Source organism: Falco punctatus, assembly GCF_963210335.1.
Source record: "Falco punctatus genome assembly, chromosome: 9".
NCBI lineage: Eukaryota > Metazoa > Chordata > Aves > Falconiformes > Falconidae > Falco > Falco punctatus.
The window spans coordinates 34,604,148-34,624,100 of record NC_137589.1 but is presented as its reverse complement, the minus strand read 5'-3'; the positions used below and the strand labels follow the sequence as shown (position 1 = coordinate 34,624,100).

Below are 19,953 nucleotides of genomic sequence, written 5' to 3'. Positions count from 1 at the left end.
GTAAGAGCTTTTTTTTTTAAAAAAACAACTTACAAACACAGGCAAAAATAAAACCCATGGCAAAATCCTGACCTTGCTGAAAGTGGTATAAGCATAGTGTTAAAAAGTTGACACATCCCTACTGAATACAGCGTTCAAGAGAGGACTGTGCTGCTTGGGCTAGCTAAGGTTCAAACTGGAACGAGAGCCAGTGACAATGGAGGGTGAGGATGGAGACGAACAGCCTGCCTTCAGAGAGCAGGCGGGGAGAGCCGAGCTTGTCTGACATGAGGACACAGTGGGAAGGGCAGTGGCCATACCACCAGCAAGGAAGAAGAGCTGAGTGCAGTGGTAGCACAAGGACAGAAGGCTATGAGAGCAGACCTGAGGAAGATTAGACACATCACTGGAAAAGGGCTCCCAAATATCAAAAAAGACTGATTACAGCTAGAGTTAATGGGGACAAAAGATGGTGCTTGTTAAGCTTCTGAAGAGAATCCCGTGATGTGGCCGCACAACTAGGTCGTAGACTTGTTTCTCAAATGAGGATCTGGTCAAAAATGAAAAGCACACTGCAAAGCAAACTCTGCCTGCATGGTAGATTGTTGTATGGTCAGAGTGCTCAAAGGAAACAAATTCAGCAAAAGATAGGGGGTTATTTTATTTGTTTGCTTTTGATGAAGATTTAAGTATGTCCAGCTAATAAAAAATTGAGGAAGATGGAGAAAATCTGCAAAAGATGTAACTCCCCCCTCCCCAGTTATGGGAATTTTTTTTCCCCAGTTACCGTTTAGGAGAAAGAGAGTAAGTACCTGCACATCGGAGAGTGGCCAGATGGGGAGGAAGGGCAGCGGAGGAGGAGAAGCCTACGTATGCAAATTGTGTGAAAGCCTGGAGGATGAGGAAGCCTCCACTGACTTCAGCTGGGCTAAGATTTTACTCACTGAGCTCTAAACTTCAGAGATACGGCAGCCTTCATCAACAGGTAGCTTCAGCTCAGTAGTTATTTTCGGGATGGCAGTTTCCCCAAGGCAGTTGTGTGTTTATTACCAATGACCATTCATTATTTCACACTGACTCTGTCTCCCTCCAAAACACAAGGCTGCCTGTTGGACTTACACACCCCTTCCTGTGTTTGAGGCTATAAAAACATGCTCCAGAACCCAAAGTTGCTCTCACAACCCCATGGACTTCAATGGGCTGGGTGAGGGTTCAGCCCAGAGTCTGAGAATCTACTTATTTCCATGCAGATGTCCACTTACACGGCAATACGAGTGGGGGAAGAGTGTTAATTTTTAAGTTCCTGGCTACACTCCAACTTTAGTAATTACATCCAGCAAAAGTGAATTTCCCCTGAAATTTCAATTACAGAAGGTATTTTCCACTGCCACCGCTTAAGTGCTCTGCAATGTTTGTCTGGTGTAATTCTGCTAAATTATTTCCTGATTTCCTCTCACAGCAGTTGTCTTTTCATAGTGGGTCCACTGTCTGCCCATCAGTCAGTTAACCCTGTCTCAATGTACATTAAGGGCATATTATAGAGGGGTAATGAAGGATCAAGAGATGTTGTAAGCACGCTGCACGCATACAAAGTGAGTGGGGTGATGCTACGAGTGGAGAAGAGTTGCAAATGGTTAAAACAACCTGAAGACACTACCTTAATAGTCTAAACCATTTATGAAAATCACTATTAGTCACCCACTAACCTTTTATAAACTATTCATAAGCACACTCCGACTAATGAACCGTAATTACTAAGCTTAAGGAACATTCAGGGTTGGGAAGCATTATATGCTCCAAAGGTCTGTATCATCATGCAGGCAAAGATGGGAACTATTTTTAAAGGAAGGCTCTGGAAAAACGTGGATGGAGGGATGAGGCTGAGGCCTGTCGTGGCTTCATCATTTGGGCAGAGCCAACACAGCGACCCCAAGGCTTGTACCAGGGCCCTGCGGGGCTGTGGGCTGGAGGCCAGCCATGAGCAGCATGTTTGCAGGCAAGCGTGGGCGTTCGTGGGCATCCCTGGGCACGCCAGCCCCATCTGCCAGCTATGCCGGCTACTCAGGGCAAGGGCTGTCCCACGGCGGAGATCAGACACTCCAGCTGATACGACGGGCATGAGAAAACATGCATCAGACCACGTATCAGAGCATGGTCTGCCCAGAGGGTGTTCCCATGTATGGGAAACCAGGAGAGAAGTTTCTGGGCTGAAACAAAGGATAAACATCTTAAACCTATTCATCACTCTGCGTGTGCGCCTGAGCATGTGTGCACATACGGGCTTATGTCAGAGACAAAAACAAAAGCTGTGCACACCCCTCACCTTTGCCTAAGATATTCCCCCGTATTTTTTTCTCTAGACAAGTATTCCATGAATTGCAATAAACACCCTAAAAATTCTAAGCAGCTCATTATACACCACTGTCTCCTTTTATGGCTCCAAGCCAGAATATAATGATGAGTCTTAACTTGTTAAGGACAACTAATTTTTTGTTCCTGGCTGTCTCAGGGGCTTCTCTCTTACTCACTCTCACTTTACTTCACTGTTGACATGTTTCTGTTAACTGGATGTCATCTGCCTGCCTTGATTTTATGCACAAGCAGTAGGATGCATTTTTCTGTGCAACAATTCTGCTTTGAGTTGCATTAGATTTGTCATTATTCTCTCATTTTCCCCTTGCACTTGTAACATTTCATCTATTCCTGCCTTATTTTTTGAGCCACGGTGCACCCACATTATGGTTTATACATGATCTTGCTCCCTTTGAAGCCGGCAGATTTCAGAGCCAGCCCTCGTCAGGAGAAGTGCCTGCTACCAATTTAGCAGGCTGAGGGCCCCGAGCTCCAACAACTCAATCTAAAGGGGGTCACAGGGTGGCACAAGCGAGTGTCAGCAAGTGCTGTTTAATTGCCAATCTAGGCTTCTCCATGGTGTTTAAAGTATAATGACCCATCACTTAATTCTGAGAAGTCCTGGCCCTGCTGCTGAATGGAATGAATATCAAAGGATGTGCTAGAACAGGGCAAGGAGCCTACATTTCCTATAACTGCCATAAGTATAATAGACCTCTACTTCTGTCGTCCCATTACCACAATAATGTATTTAATTTGCTGTGTACTCTTTTTAACTAGATACCTTTCATAAAGCCTATCTTGGGAATATAGCCTCCCCCCTCCCACATCTCCCCCCTCCCTCAAATGACTAGCCTCTCTAATAATAATTAAACTAAATCAAGCTCTACTTTGCCTCACACCATGCCTGCAAGTCTTCTATAGGTATTAAAAAAGATTAAATGGAGGGATGGAACCATTGTTTAAATTTGCAGGTCTCTCCCCAACCCAGGATTTTTTCTCCCCCATGCTGAGTCTATTAATTTATTTTTTTAAGTTATTTTCCAGTTGCGTCTCTATTTGCTGGAGCAACACAGGCAAATTTTAGGTTTTCGCTTTTACTCTACTTATCTGAAGCATGCAATGCACTGTTTCCCTACCCATTCACTCATGAGCTCCAGTTACAGGTTTCCATTTCTCAGTGAGGTGTGTTTCCCCCCAACCCTCCCCCAATCTTTTTCTCCTTAAAGCCTCTATACACCAACCTTCACATATGAAACTGCAGAGATGGAGAGGAAGGGACAGAGCAGGGAAGAGACGTGGAACCTTGCTATGTAATGCATGTTAATTTAATTATGTGCCATCATCAAAATGGATTTGCTGTTTCAGCCCATCAGGAAAGTCTAAACTTCCACCGATATAATTAACCAGACTGAAAATCAGATGAACAGAAAATAAAACTATCATTAGGAGCAATTAGTGATTACTTAAACATAGTGCTGCCAACCAGTTTGTAAATAAAACTAGCAGCCCCTGGAAAATTAGATGGAATTAATTGGAGGTAGGGAGGGGGAGAAATACATACTTCTAAAGCTTTAGCGGGTCAGGCAGGCCCTTTTATGTTGACTATCAGTGTTTGGAGCTTTAGTAGGGGAAAAGACTGCAATAACCTTCCTCCCAACTCTGCCTGAAGAGCAGCCCCCCCTCCCTCCTGAGACTCCCCTCTCACACACAGAGTGCAGCTCTGGGTGATAGCCACCGAGAAAGTAAAAGGTATCACGACTTCTCCTGCTTGCTTTTTCAACATCACATTCTCCCAGCTTTTTCATTTACTTAGCGTTCCAAGATGACTGCTCCTCACATCTCCCTCAAAACCACATTCTTAAAACCCAATGACAGCGCTAGGACACCCTCTCCTACTCCAACAGGAAGGTACTCCTTGTTCTCTCCTCTGTCCACTGAAAAACTGACGATGACTGTTTAACTGAAGTCCTTTCAGAACTATGTTTCCCAGATGAAATGCCCTCCTCTAGAGAGGGTGGCAGGAGGAGTTACATTTGCTCTCAATTCAGGACCTCAGCATTTGAACTCACCTTGACATGGAAGCATTGACAGTCAGAGCTGTTGGGTAAGGGTGGCGGAAACCCCCCGTCGTGATTGGGTACACTGGCTGACCTTGCCTGGCAAAAAAGAAGGGAAAGAGAGAATGAGAGAAAGAAAAAAGGTGGTTTTTTTTTTTAAAAGAAAAACAACAAAAAACTTCTCTCTGCACAGTAAGCTTTATTCTCATTTGATCAGAACAAAAATCTTGGGGATTGTACAGCAAGGATCAAAGGAAAGAAACACAGAACAATTTGAATGCCATAAATCTGATAGGAATGGCTAATTAAATTTTATAACCTCTGCTTATGTCAATAGAGACCCTCTCCCCAAGCTGAAACTAGGTGTTTTGTTGTAATAATTAAAGGCGAAGTCTCGCTTGCTTTAATGGAGCCATCACACTAATTGAGGGCTACACATCCAAAGGAAAACAATAATGAATGTAAATTTATACCAAAATAAAGTACAGTGAATCAAAGGACTTCAGTTGCGCTTTGGGCCTCTTTCGGTATTTAGATCTCGGTGAGAAAACATTAAATTAACAGAGCTTAATTTGTAGCCTTTTGTCAGATTAACAAGTGTTGACAAGAGTTACCGGGGGAGAGTCCCCAAGAAGTATTGTGGGTAACCAATAGACAATCACACCTCATTACAATAATTAAAAAATACAGCAACATGCAAAACAGCATCCTCATGAAAGACACACAACTTTTTCTGATTGAGGTTTGTCTGTGCTGGCTAGTTCTTTTCATCTGTCCTTCAAATATATCATCTGACTGGGCAGGATGCTTTCTGGGGGGGTACTATGTTAGAGACATGCAGGCCAGTTGAGGATAGATGGAGTTGGGAAGTTGATGGTGAAGCACAAGTGGAAACGAGAGGGGAAATAAAAAGCTTGGGTTACTTCAGTAAAGTTGGCCATGCTGCTGTCCTAGAGCAAAAGCAAATGTGATGGTATCGCCCTTCAACAAAAACCACTCGGAGGAGCTGTACGAGCCATGAGTAGGCAACTACGCTGTGGGTCTTGACTTGTTACAAAGCAGCGGTGATGAGAGTCCTCTTGTGACTGAGGTGGCCATTAGCACCTGCCTGACGAAACTGGCCACACTTGGCAACATTCGCATGGTTTGGCAGCCATGACATGAGGTTCAAGGACGACAAACCTGTGTCTGCACACATAAGGATGTAAGGCTCTGAGACACAGCTGAGCAATGAGGCACAAGCCAACGACAGTGAGGAATTTCTTCCCTGCACTCTCACGTCTTTAACGTTACTGACTTCTGGCACTAGCTGAGTATGTTTTAAATCCTGAGGCTGTTACTGTGCAAGCTTGAGCTGAGCAGTTGCAACAGAGGAGCACGAGACAGCTGTACTGCAGCTAGGTCCTGCAAGCAAGCAGAGGAGCTGACATGCATTCCACCAGTGTTCAGCGTGTCCTATGGATAAAGTAAATCACCGCAAATGAGGAGGAAGTTAAGATTTCAGGAAGCAGTGCTCTGGGTTTTCCTTGTGCTCATGCTGTGCTCTTCTGGACAAACAGCCTTCTGCAGAGAGCTGATGGACATGCTTCACCCTCAGGGTGGGAGAGCCTCTACCCAGACAAGTTGCATGACCACCCTGTGATGAAGGGCAGCTTGCAAAGTGGCCAGAAGCAGGCTGCTGGGGCCAAGGTCCAAGCTCCATTCTCCTGCATCCACACTTCTGTGCTTGAGAAAGGCCCTCCAGCCTTGGGCGCCAAACCCCGTCCCCTGCCCAAGACCGGGGGTGTGTGGGGACCCCCTGCTCTGCTTTGCTCTCCTACGGAGTGTGAACTCTACTCCCTTATGGAGGGCAAATTTGTGAAGAGATATTTCAGCACAGCTGGCCAAACAACCTTGAGCTGGAACAAACTATTTCTAGCTTTGGGCAATTGATTTCTAAAGAAATATGACCTCTCCAAAATTGATGAGGCCTGTTATGTGAGAAAAATAGGGTAATAGTCTTGACTTATAATGCAGAGAATCATTGTATCCAGTAATACAAATGTATTTTATAAGTGTTTAAATGAAATATACTGTACAAAAGGGCTAGGCAATGCTTAAGTGCATTATAAACCCACTGCAGAGACAGCAACGTAAGAAAAAAAAGAAAATAAGGACTCAATTACTGAAGGGAACCTCATACCCAATAAGGCTCTGCAAGTGGGATAAGAGGAGCTGAAAAGAAAACAAACCCCCAAACTAACTTTACACAGCTTTTTTCTTAGCCGGTTTTAAAGTAAACTAATTCCCTTTCTTGTTTGCAAGAAAATTCCATTCCTCAGATGCCAACTGCCCAGCCACATCTCGACCAGGAATGCTGATCACTGGCCGATGTAAAGCTCTACTGTTTCACAAGAAAAATGAAAGCGGTTTGAACGGGGAAGGCAAATGAAATTTAAAGCTGCACATTTATAGTGAGGGTGGCCTTGGTAAAAAAAGAGTCCATGAGAACCACCCTGAGCCCCAAGAAAACCAAATCTGAGAAAAACCCATGTGGTGCTGTGTAAGGTTATTAACCAGAAAAGGGCTTTTCTGCAGAAAGGTTTAAAAATTCGTGCTTCGTGAGCCATCAGCTGGTTGAGACAACATGCAAAGCTGTGTCCAACTGCTCCTGTTTGTTTAAAACCACATGACCTGGCATAAGTTTTAATTAATCTTTATGAGGTGGGTAAATTCATAAGCACTCAATGAAGTGGCAGCTGGCAAACAGACTTATCTCAACGCACACACACACACACAATTTTTAACATAAATTTTACACATCAAAAAAGAAAAAGGAAATGAAAAAAATGGAACTCCTTACTGTGGTACTAACCATCCTAGCGGATGGGGGATTTGTCCTACAGTGCCTGGTGATAACGGATAATAAGGAGATATATCTGGAGGATGTGGAGGCCTTGGAATTCCTATGGAAGAGGAATATAAAGCACCATTAGTATTGAGACATGGAAATAAATAAATTAGAAGAAAAACTACGTATGTTTCTAAATCGCTGTCTATTAATTCTATCACAATACTCATGGTTTCACTTTGGGTTTCCAAAGGCTGTTTCACAGTCTTACTTTATAAAGTGAGCCTCTTGGCATCTTATTAAATGAGATTCAAACAGAAAAACTCATGTTATTTGCTCCCTCCCTCCCCTCTCCATTCAGAGATAATTATTTTGTTATTTAGGATGAGAATTTAGGAGTCTCAGCTGAAGTTTCAATGTGGCGCTGTGTTAGGTGCTGTCTTGAATGCTTAACAGAAAGATGGTCGCTGTATCAACTTCACAGTTATTTTAGTCTCAAAAGTCATCAAAAGAGCACAGGCCCTACCCATACGTTGACTGGGTACTCAGTAGCATGGCAGCATTCCAAGGTAACCTCCAAGATGAGTTACAAAGTCATTGTAATTGCGAAATGTTTGCTTTTGAGCAAACCTAGGAAACCTTTCCTGAAACCGAAGAGTGGAGGTGAAAGCCCCTGGAAACGCTTAGCAAAACCAGTGGGACATGCTGAAGGGCTGCAGGCAAGGACAGAAAGCCCACCCGTCCTCTCTGAAACCAGTGCAGTTCCTACTCAGACAGCAGAAATCGGCTCCAGACACAAGCCTTAAATCTTAATGCTCCTCACCTTAAGAGCAAGTCGAAATTACTCAGAGGAGTAAGGGTTACAAGACTGGGTCTTTCAATTAACAAGCCAGAACACAATTACACAGCAGAAGCAAAATTAAAACGGAGAGCATTAAATGGAAGGGGTACTGTATTCATGGCTAAAAACTATTTTTTTAACTCACTCAGGAAGCTTTTAATCTCTAAATTAAATCTCCTTGTGTGACATTTTCATGCAGACATTGCTTTTTCTCCATTACAAAACCCAAACAGATTAACTGGGCTTTAACCATCCAGCGAGCTATTTGCACACTTGAAAGAATGTTCACAGAAGAAAAGTAAACAGTCTACAGACGTTAATCATATGTTTTACGATAACCATTTAAAAGCTATTCCCTGTACTGCCATTATTTAAATGAGAGGTTGACTATGCCATTCACTTGCAATACCCAGGGATGGCGAGAGGGATTCCTTTTAAGCCATGTGAAGTTAGCGTTAAGCACAATTAAAAGGGGGCCCCAGCTGAAGCATAGGGAGTGCAAAGTAGCTAATGCACAGCCTTATTCAAGGGCTGGAGTTTAGATAAATTATCTGCATACGTTAGGGCCGACGCAGAGAAATTCCTTTGACGTGAATTCAGTTTCTGATGTACTTTCCAATTAACTAGCTGGGATTTGGATTAACCAAAACAAAACCACTGTCACTAGGAATTCAATGCAGCTTGAAGAAAGAAGATTGACACTGTTTGACTTCTCTGGGCCCTCAGGTTAAACAGGGAGTCTTAAAAAGTTAGAATAACATGTAAATTCTACTCTGTAACACCAATAAATCTAGTCAGGGTTTTACACGGTGCTCTATATTCAAGGAGACTGCCCTTCAGGCTGAACTGAGAGTTGGGTAGACTTACATTGGGGAAAAGAGTTGCAAGTGTAGAGCTGGGGCTAAGTAGTTAGAGTGGATGAAAATTCAACATTATAGGAGAAAAATGGCTGAACTCCTGACACAGAAACAATGGGATTTGGGGAATTAAAAGAGATTCATTTTGAAATCGGTCATGACCCACCACCTTTAAAATTCCAGCTGCAATTTTCTAAGTGCAGATCACAGAATGTACATGTTTAATTCTCTGGGTCATGCATGCAAACCAAGCACTTGGTAGATCGAACTACTAGGTGGGGTATCATGCTTGCAAAGAAACATACCTTCAAAAGACCCCACACATGCAACTCTGGTGTCACCCTGCAGAAGCTTTATGAAAATTCACCCAGTAGGTTTCCTTCTGAAGCTTAATTGGCTTAAAAGGAAACTATTTTGTCTGGGTTCTTGTATGTGTTTGACATTTTACATGCCCCCTTTGGTGCTCCAGCATGGGAAATCCTTCCTCCAACACTCCTTCCCCCTAAGACACAAAATGGAAAGATCCACCCACCCGCTCTAAAAGCACCCCAAACTATTTCCCACTTACCTGTTTTGGGATCTACGTCGGCTGGTAAGTGTGGAGGAGGGTTTCCCGGTGTGAAGTGCTCATTGCTGTACGTGATAAGCGGCGTAAGAGGGTGTACATGGTGTGGGTGCTGCACAACTGGCACTTTGTTAGACTGCCAAGAGAAAAAGGTTGATGGCATTAGAGGAGTGCCAGGTACTCCCCACTGCAGCACAACGCATGACATACAGAAATCTGAGTACCCAGGATTTCAACATGATTCTCAGACTTTTGCAGATCCCTTCTCGGTGTCACCCTTGCAGTTCTCCCACCCTCTTGCTTAAAACCTCCTCACACACTTTCCCTGCTCTTGAGTTACTTTAATCTTTTTGACCTGCCGTGCCCCTGTATGGAGCAATAGCAATTCTTTAAAATTTTTCCTTTTTATTTTATAATCTTGTGCTTCACCTCCAAGATGCAGGCAGACTCCTCAGTGAGGGGCTGACAGAGTCCCCCATTTAATTAGCAGGAGACCCAAATGCTCACTGACCTGTAGGTCTTTTCCTTTCCCCTTCCTGTCCTCACTTTCAGTTCTGCATTTTACTGCTCACTGCAAACACTCCAGATAAAAAGCCTTTGTAGTGCTAGAGTATTCCCTTCATCAGCAAGCATTAAGCTGACAAGTGATCACCTGCATATTTTATACATATGTGTATTTTAGAAGAGCTGATTAATTATCAATTCATCAGAGTGCGCTAATAAATGGAAACTGGATACTGATGAATTAGGTACTAAAATATTCAGCTATATAAATAATGGCAAAAACACAGATAGAGCCATTGAAATAAACACTCTTGTGGGGGGAATAATCACGCAGATATCATAAGGTTTTCCCTGTCACACTCCTAGCTCTGGGGGGAAGAAAAAAATTTTTTCTTAACAACAACAAAAAAAAAAAAAAAAAGGAGTGAATGAATGAAAGGAAAAGGCAGGCTGAACTGTAACTTACCCTTACAAGATCACAAAGAAAAAATTAAGCTGAAACAAGCGAACTGCTGGACCATTTACTGCGAGTAATCCAATTGCAAAAAACCCTATTCCCCACAGAGGATTTTCACTAAAATCCTACAACAGGGACATTTAACCAGATTAGGTACCAGCAAAGATAAAGAGGCTGGTATTAGATGATGAATGGATTAGAGTCAGGTTTCATTTTAGAATGTGTCTTCATTTCCTTTTATTACTTTAAGTAAGGAACAACTTGCATTAACATCAAGTAAAAGGAATCACATTAAAATAATGTAGTGATACCACGGTGGCCCCCGATAGCGCCGCTGCTGTTCAGGGTCTGCCAGCGCTCTCCTACTTGCCCGCCTGCCTGAGGACGGCTCCGACCCCACCGCCTGCTCCCCAGCACCCCCAAATACACACGCCCTCGCCACGCCGCTTTGGACAAGTTATTATCTGATCTTGGTTTGAATGCTCTGAGCTTCCCTTAAAAGCATTTGAAAAATAATTCCGTTCTTCTTCAGGAATGAGTTTCTAGACTGGGGGGAATGAAGATGGAAGACAGACTGAGAGCTAGGAGGAAAAGCAACGTCAGTCTTCCCCAAATAAACAATAAGTCTCTCCATCAGGCTTCAGTCAAGCTAAGCTTCACCTTCGGCTCTTGCAGCCTCCCCCACCCCGGGAGGCTCCGCCAGCCCCAGCCCCTGCCGTACATAGCTATTTGACTCACCCTTCTGATAACCTGCAGAAAAAAGTGTGCACCCAAGAGAAGCAAGCCAAAGAGCAGCGCTTGTGCTTCCCCCAGCTTTTACCATGTCTCTCTCTTTTTGCAGTCCTTACATGGAACGATTCCCCTCTAACACCACGCACATGGCACAGGAGACCCACGTCAAGTAGCTACCATGCAGGACAGAGCATGGCTGCAACAGCCAACACTATGAATTACAGCATGCTGTGTTGGTTGGGTTGTAGGTCAGATCTTCTGCCAGCTGAGCAACCAAGGACAATTCTGGGCTGCACAGATCCACAATGGTTTCACATCAGAAAAGCTATGGGGATTTAGCCCCCTAATTCAAAAAGCCAAAGGAGAAGCTCTAACCCAAAATCTGTTCTCTTCCATGGGAACCAAGCTAAGCAGTCCGAAAGTAACTGAAAGGTTTGGCAAGGGCTTCACATAACAAATCATATTATACACCATGCAAACTAGAAGGCATCTACTCAACAATACATGGCATTAGATGCCAAATGACCAGTTGATCTGGTTCACAAAAAAAAATCATTCCCAATAAGGGGGATTTTTGCTAGCCAAGAATTGTGGGAACTCTTGCTGTTAGGTGACCCATAGTGCGGCTGGTAGCTGCTGTAGCCTCTGTGCTTTCCCAACTCTATCTTCACATCATTGCAAAAAACCCTCACCCAGTTCCTGACGCACAGTGAGGGCTGTCTTCCACAGAGAGCTTATTTTCATAGAAACTGGAACTGGTTAGTTAAAAAAATAAGTAAGTGACAGAATAACATTAGAGGGTCAGACTTAAGCTGACAAACAAGAAACAACACATGAGAGGAAAGCTGGACTTACATGCCTGTGTCACCAAAGCCAGCTATACGATAGGGGGTTACATGTAAACTGTGGGAAACTACCACCCACTGCTTTGATATGCCAAGACCCCCCGCAATATCTCCAGAAAACGGCATGAGCGCTAAATTATTATGTATTTACTTAACACCTTTCAGAGAAAAATAAAATGCAAAAATAAAATAAGATAAAAATCAACAACCAAGAGTTTGAACTTTAGTCCGCAAACTTTTCTCCATGTAAGTAATTGTTCTTTGGGTGGCTGCCCTGCACCCAAACAGGGAATTCATACAAAGGTACTGGATATAAGGGTATGATACTTTTTTGCCACTCTGATGATGCTGGGGCAAAGGTGTGGAGAGACTGTACTGGGGGAAAAGGAGAAACTGTCACCTGCATGCTCCAAAATATGCTCTCCAGGATAGAGGAGTGTGATCCAGTGCCCCTGAAAATCAGTCTGCATCTGTATTACTACCCTGGGCTAGGTTTGTATTGTTTTGCACTGTTTATCACACACTGGGAAAAGGGACCGTAACTCTGCTCAGAATAGCACACAAAATTTGCCAGCCAAGCTAATTATGCATAATATGCTAAATAAGCTACTCTTTAAAAGCAGCTTTCCTGAAGTTAACTAAGCGTCCTTGGAAAAGAGAAAAAGAAAGGACTAGCTGGGAAAGCGCAGGATTAATCCTGCACATGCATCTTCCTTTGAAGTCAATGGGAGCTCTGCCTGAGTAACAAGTGTGGTCCTAACCCCATCCACTGGCAATGAAAGGTAAACCGCAGAAGCCATCAACAGCAGACACCTATTAGATGACCTTAGCCATCCCCCTGCAAAAGGCCCTTCTCCAATATACATTTGTGAGTACTTTATCAAGGGTAGTTTTAAGCTAAAAGCCATTGTGAGATGCAGGAATTTCTCTGGCAACTTGGAGAACTCCATTTATGGCCGTGTCAGGCACGGAACGGGGAGCTGCACTGGTGCGCACCGATCAGCATTAGGGCATGTGCTAACAGGACAGAAAGAAGTGGAGATTTCTAGACCAAAATCCCAGCATCTACAAAGTACCAAGTCATCTGCTGATAAATCACTGCTCTCCACTGAAAGCTGGGGTCTCGTACGCTGGGTTAGAGGGCACAGTAAAGAATAGCAAAAAAACAACAGAAGTTTGCTTTTCTTGATAACCCCTGCCTGGAGCAAACCAGAGGAAATTGTCCCCATAGGGACTCAACTACTAAATCTCTCTATATGAATTTGAAATGCTTCTGGGAGTGCTTAAACACAGATGACTTTAAACAATAATGGAGCTCTGGAATGAAAAAAGGAGGGGGAAAAAAACAAAACAAAACAAAACAAAACCAAACACCAAAAAACCAAACCAAATTCTGGACTGATATATGTTTGAGAGGGATACTGAGATCCGTTTAGCCTAAGTTCTGATAAGCGCCTTTAGGGAACAAAAAAACTATCTGAACTTCAGATTTAAACTGCAGGGGATTTTGTGTATAAATTGCTATGTATTAGTCTTTGTTGCGTGGTAAGGACATTTCATTAACAGGATGAAAGATACTTGTATGTGTATACAGCCTAATTTAATACACCCCACTGATGAATACTCCCCATTTATTGAAGAAGTTAATACATGCTGTATAAATCAATAGTTCCTAAGTCTCTGAAAGCAACGTACGACTTGCACAAGATGAAACATTGTATTGTTGAGCACACAAAGAAAAAACAACCTTTAAATAGGAAGAGTTTGTTACTGCAATTTCTGTTTGCAAATTCATAGCTTGTTTGGCTTTGGTAATAAAAACATGGCATCAACACAAAGCCAGCGAAAAACATGCCAGAGAGGCCAGAGAATTTGTCCTTACCGGGATAACGCCGGTTTACTAAAAAGAGGTCTGCAAAAATAGCCACCCAGGCTGAAAGCAAGCTAGCATGCCATTGCAGCGTTGCAACCTCAGAGGAAGGCTGGTGGGAGACCCCACTCCGATGCAGGTGGGAGACACCCCCAGCTGGGCAGCCCAGGGCAGGGGGATGCTCCTGCCCCAGCACAGCCTGAAACTCAGGTGGCTGCCGGCACAGCTCCCATAGCCACAGCTGGGGAGCGACCCTCTTCCCTGACCCAGGCAACCTTGTCAGTGTACTTAAAGCCTCCAGTCCTGCTTGTGAGGCAGGGATGTGCTGCTGCCCACCAGGCACCCCCCAACCACCCGCAACGAGGAGTGTGGCAGGGGAGGGACAACTCATCAGGCACTTGCGCCCCGGATCCCCAGAGCCCCCTCCCCTTCCTCCACTACCAGCAGCTGAGGAGGAATGAGAGCTCACCATTCACCTTAAAACCTATTAATCAACAGACACTGAAAACAAATGGAGCTAGAGCTCCGCCTGTCTTTTTTTGCCACATCCTCCTCTTCCCCATTGCTTTCCCTTTCTGCTGAAGAAAGATGGGCCCTGAAAGTGTCTTTATGAGCCTAATACAATAAAACAAAAGCAGCACAGAAGAGGGTTTGTCAGGCTTTTCCCCTCCTCCAGGATGGATGCAGAAGGTCGACAGTGGTCTTGAATGAGGAGGCCCTCCTGGAGTTGCTCCCTGGGCTTAGTAAAGGGTACCATTCAATACTAGTTCACATTAAAAAAATAAGTTTATAACTTGTCTCCCTGTGTTTTCCAGACGGTGCTATCGCAGTTATGCTGACTATGGCCAGTGAAATGCTAACAGATGTTCCTGAGCTGTTCTGCAGCTCCAAAGATGCTCGTAAGAGGAGCTGCTTTTTTTCTAAAGGCTGGTTTCTCCTTGGATCTGCCTAGAAATGACACGCCACTCCCCAACCCACAAAACTAAATTGCAAGAAAAGGCAAATCCCAAAATATTGCTGTAAATATTGGAATATTCTTGCATTTCCAGCCAGGGTCACCAACACCCAAAGCAGAGCACCCATCAGTAAGCACTACTCCAGCCCCCAGGATCACCCACATCAGCAGCTGCTCCAGATGGCACCCCAAACTCCAACAAGGAAACTGCAAACCATTCAGGTTGACTGGAAAGCTAAAGCCAACCAAACGCACCAGCTCTACGTAACTCAGTTCTCATCCCCTTTCCCAAGCATAAAAATTCAATGCCAGCGATGAAGCATTTCCTGAAAAAAATCTAAGATTTAATTTTACCTGCCTCCGTTTAGCTACTGGAGTCACGGTTTATTTTTTTAAGGATGCTTTCACACCTGACTAAGCATTCTTTCCTGAAAACTACTTCCCCTTGCTCCATTATGGCTGACGCAGTGGCCTGAGCCCTTTCGCAGTTTAATGTAGCTGATTTCTGCCTAAGGTCCTGCCCTAAGCTAACTGCCCATTGTAGCACGGGACAAGGCCTCCATTGATAATCACAACTCGCCCTGCTAAAAAAAGGCTCATTTTCTGCTTTCACACAAATGATGACAGGAGCACTGACAACCATGTGCTGGGACAATACCCCCCCTAGACAGAGCTTGACAAAAAAACCCCCAACCCCCCACTGCCCTTCCCTTAATAAATGGGGGAAAAAAAAGGCGGGGACAGATACACACACACTTTTACATCCTTCTGGTTCTTCCCCACCCTCCCTGACCACTTCCCAGGCCAGCGAGCGCCTACCTGCTCCTGCAAGAACTGCCCGCTTTCCAAAAAAACCCCATGCTCTATTAGCAATCTCTCAGACAAAACAACAAAATCAGCTTCCTGGCTCTAAGTGTCCAGCAATTCATTCAAGAAAAGAAGTTTCCTTTTTTTTTTTTTTTTTCCTCCCCCTCCTTGTAACTATGATGAAGTGCCCCCTGAGTACTGCAGCACGAAGCCACCGTGCTTGACATTTTCGGCATCCTTCCTGTAAGGGAGCAAAGGTACTGAGGGGAGGGGGTGGGGAAGCGAGGATTTAAGATGTTCAGGAAATTTCCACTTAATTTCGCCAAAAGGCAATTATGTGAAATGATCTGGTGACAATTAGCATACGCCAAATCCTCCAGCGTCAAAGGGAAAGAACTGGGGTTTAGCTATCCAATTACTGCCTGTTAGTTCTTATGCAGGAGAATTAAAAAACAGTAGTAAACCATTATTATTAAGCGTGCTCACACTTTGCTTTCGAAGTTGTTCTGGACTCTTATCTTACTGCTATGGTATTCAGGATGGCTTTTTGATTTTTTTTTTCACTGAAAAAAACCCAAGAAACTCAGGGTTTTAAATATAAGTTTAAGTGCTGCATTCTTGGATCATGTGGTGTTACTCTAATGTCAGGTCAGACCCAGGTAAGCACCTGCTATACAGCTGTATATTTTGAGATCCTTCGGCAACACATGGAATTACATTTACACCAGTTAGACTTCACCTCACTCATTCTCTTAATGCTTGATTGATAAAGAGAAAGCACTCTGCTGCATCGCTCTGCCTGCTCTGGGCATACAAACTTGGACACCAGAGCTACCTCAGCCCATAGCCCACAACTGTGGCCTGCAGGTATCCAGCCAAGCCTTACAGGGTACCACAAAATTAGAGATGATTTGATCAACAGGTATATTTCCCCGTATGAGGAGGGCAAGGTAGTGCTCAAACTCTTCAAGTTTCAGGTATCAAGGTGCCCAGCTCTATTTCTTCCATTACAAAAGGAGAGGCACAGTTTCTTCCCCAACCTGACAAACAGACGGTGCTTTCTTTGCGTACTTTAGTTAATTACTTGACAGACATTATCTCTGTAGAGCAGACAAGCTTTCATCCACGTCTAACAATGCAAAAAGCGGAAAGACTTGAAACCGAATAACACCGTTTTCTTAAGCAGCACCAGTACAAGGTGTGCTGGATACAGCAAGCAGAGACCAGGGAAACCTAAGCACATTTCTTCAGTAAACGGTCCTGAACATAAAGGGCATGGAGAGGGGAGAGCAATAACCTAAGCACAAAAATTCAGAAAAGATGGGAAGACGGGAGAAATGACTAGAAGCAAAAGGATACTTATAATTGCGCTGAGAGACCTTATTTGTTACATGCTTTGTATGAATACCTAGTAATGCAATTTCACTTACTCCCTAGCAGTCTCTAAAATGTCACATTATAAACAGCTTTAATTCTTGCATGTAAATCGCTTATTTCAGCACTGGACAGACATAGAGGAAACAGCTCCACTGATTTTGTTAGGGTATCTCTGACTTCTGTTTACAGTAAGAACTTGAATGTGAGGCTGTTAAAAAACTGCAAGAAATGAAAAAAAAAAATAATAATAGCACGCATGCCTATATCCACTTGTATTTGGCAATTGCAGTAATAACAGCATTATTAAAAAAATAACATGCATAAACATGCCCTAAGATACAATGCTAAGTTTTCAGTACAGTTTTTTTAAATGCAGTATTCACAAATCACAGCAGACTGTGCTCAATACCGATACACAATATATGTAGCAAATGTATATTAAATAGCTTAACAAATAACAAACCTCTAAAAAACGTTTTCATTTTTGAATGTGCTAAAACCATTACATGCTGCCACAAAACAATTAAGCGATGAAACTATGTAAGCCCAGATCAATTATTTCTTGAATAAATTCAACAAAGTTTCCCTAAAAATGTGATGTTAAATGCACATCAGAACCAAAGCACCTTTCAAATATTTTGGAAGCAAAGAAACAGACACATTTATACAGCGCTGTCAGGCCTTTCACCCCAAGTCCCAGTAAAAAGAATTCCTCTAAAGGTAAAATGCTTATGAGATCTCATCACCAGCCATGTAAAACCTGCATATGCAACAACATGCAGTGAATGAAGAAACATTTAAATAACTGTCCTTTTAGATTAATTCATTTTAGATGAATTCTACAGAATTTTATCCCTTATTTTATACAAGAAAAGGCAAATAAATCAACTAAGCTACTCTAGCAAAGGTACCATACAGAGTACTGATGTGATAGAAATCCTCCTCCTGGACCGAGTGACTGGAAGCAAGCCTGACAGAGTTAGAAAAGAGAACAGCAGAAAACTCAAGACTCCCACAAAACCTCTGGCAAAAATGCAATGCTTTCTAAAATTCTTAAATACGTATAAATTTTCTGTGTATAATTACGGGCAACGTACAGAATGGGCTGAGGGGTAGATTTACTCTCTGTAACATATATTAATAGAAGAAAGTCTCATGGACTTCTGGTAACAAACATTGAGCCACTGTGTCAAAACATGTTATCTCATATTTATCAACATTCCATATTATTTTTCATATTCCTTTATCACTGAGTGAAATAATTTTTATGTAGTGTCCCTAAGATTTCCATCATTCACATCCCGGCTGAGCTTTCTGAAGAATTCAGAAAATTTAACTGAGTGTCAAACACACACAGGATCAAAAGCATCCAATTAGAAACTACTACATAGTATTTTTAATAATTTCCCCCCCAAAAAGAAAAAAAATCGTTTTGTGTATGACCAGAATTAAACCATTCCATCTCCAAACCCCCTTAAACTGTAATGTATGTGCCCTGCTACAAACCAACTTTTTTCTCCTTAAAAAAAATAAAACCAAACATTTTTACCTTCATGGTTTCAGAGTTAAGGAAATATCGTACTGAACTGAAGAAAGCTTTGAAGTGGCCCCCTCCACCCCAAAGGAGAAAAAGAAAAGAAAAGCTAGTGATGTCATGGTCACTGTGTGAATGTATGACTGCGGATGTAACACACAGCTAATACACGCGCACACACTTCTCCCTCGCTGGTAACCATTGTTCAGCATCCAGAAATCAGCCCCTCAAACCTGCTGTACACCAGGCTCTGAAACACCGCCCCCCCCCCAAACACACCCGATCCCACCAAGAAAAAATTTCTTCCCCCCCCCCCCCGCCTTCCACAAACCAAACCCCAAAATCAGGCGGAGGGAAGGGCAAAGAGGAGGAGTGCAACAACTCTGCCCCGCTGCACCACTGTGTCGCGACAAAACAGCACTCTGCCGCTCGCTCCTGCCACTGCTGTAAAATTAAAGTGGCATCGAAAAGTCATGCTTCCCCCTACTAAAAAAGACTGTTACCATAAAATAAATAAACAAAAACAACGTTGCTAACAAAGGTCACAGCTGGAGATGCTTGCTTGCTGTCTATGCTCCCCCCCCCGCCCCTTTTTTTTTCCACACAGAAGGAAAGAAAAGGAGAGGGAGAGAGGGGGAGAGGGAGAGAAGAGTCACATCAGAAGTTCAATGGTCAAGACGGAAAGCGCATACACAGAAAGTGCTACTCACCCAGCAATTCAAATTGAGATGCCAGCAGCCGAACTGCTGGAAGAGAGAGAACCCAGAGGCAAGCGCTCCTCCTTTACCACTCAAATCTTCCATTCCCACTAAAATTGCATCCCTCGGGTACATAACAGCTTTGTCTTTCCTTCTCTTAACCTCAAAAACTTTTTGCTTTACTGTCTAGATGCCAGTTGTACAGGCTTTGTATTATTTTCCTCGCAGCTTTTCTCTCTCTTTTTCTTTCCCCGCTCCCCCCCCTCCACTTAAAGTACTAGAAAAGCTGTCTTAAAAGATCAAGATGTCTCCAGCTTTTTGGCCTGGTGTTTTCTGAATGCTCAAAATCCACTGTCATGTTGGCTGTGAGAAGTGTCTTATTTCTAAATTGTCGGCTGCGGTTATCAAAATTTAGAGAAGCCTCCTGTCTTTTCTGATATAGCACTTTACCATCATCCTTCCAGAGAGTGGGGAAAGGACTTCCCCCCCCCCCCCCATGCAGGTATATGTCTGCTTAGAAGAGCTAAAAAGCAGTTACCTTGGAAATCAATGACAATGCTACTACAACCCAGGTTGCACAGGTATTACCAAGTGCAGCGAGGAAACGCCGGCCGGCCGTGAGGGAACATGACCAGTTAAGTGTAGCAAGCAGTCACTTTATCTGCAAGATTGTCAAATCCCTCAAAACAA

The 19,953-nt window shown here is 43.4% G+C and overlaps 1 protein-coding gene across 21 annotated transcripts in view; it reads right to left on the bottom strand.

The window, feature by feature from the left end:
• Positions 1 to 19,953, bottom strand: part of TCF7L2 (transcription factor 7 like 2) — a 219,204-nt gene that overhangs the window by 56,742 nt on the left and 142,509 nt on the right. For 18 of the 21 annotated variants that reach the window (XM_080403304.1, XM_080403315.1, XM_080403321.1 and 15 more), the window contains 3 exons: positions 9,488 to 9,620; positions 7,234 to 7,336; positions 4,404 to 4,490 (listed from right to left, as the gene is read on the bottom strand). In XM_080403304.1, the coding sequence (XP_080259430.1) occupies positions 4,404 to 4,490; positions 7,234 to 7,336; positions 9,488 to 9,620 (323 nt within the window). The remainder of the gene's footprint in view (positions 1 to 4,403; positions 4,491 to 7,233; positions 7,337 to 9,487; positions 9,621 to 19,953) is intronic. The other 3 variants (XM_080403318.1, XM_080403320.1, XM_080403312.1) reach the window with 1 other exon arrangement.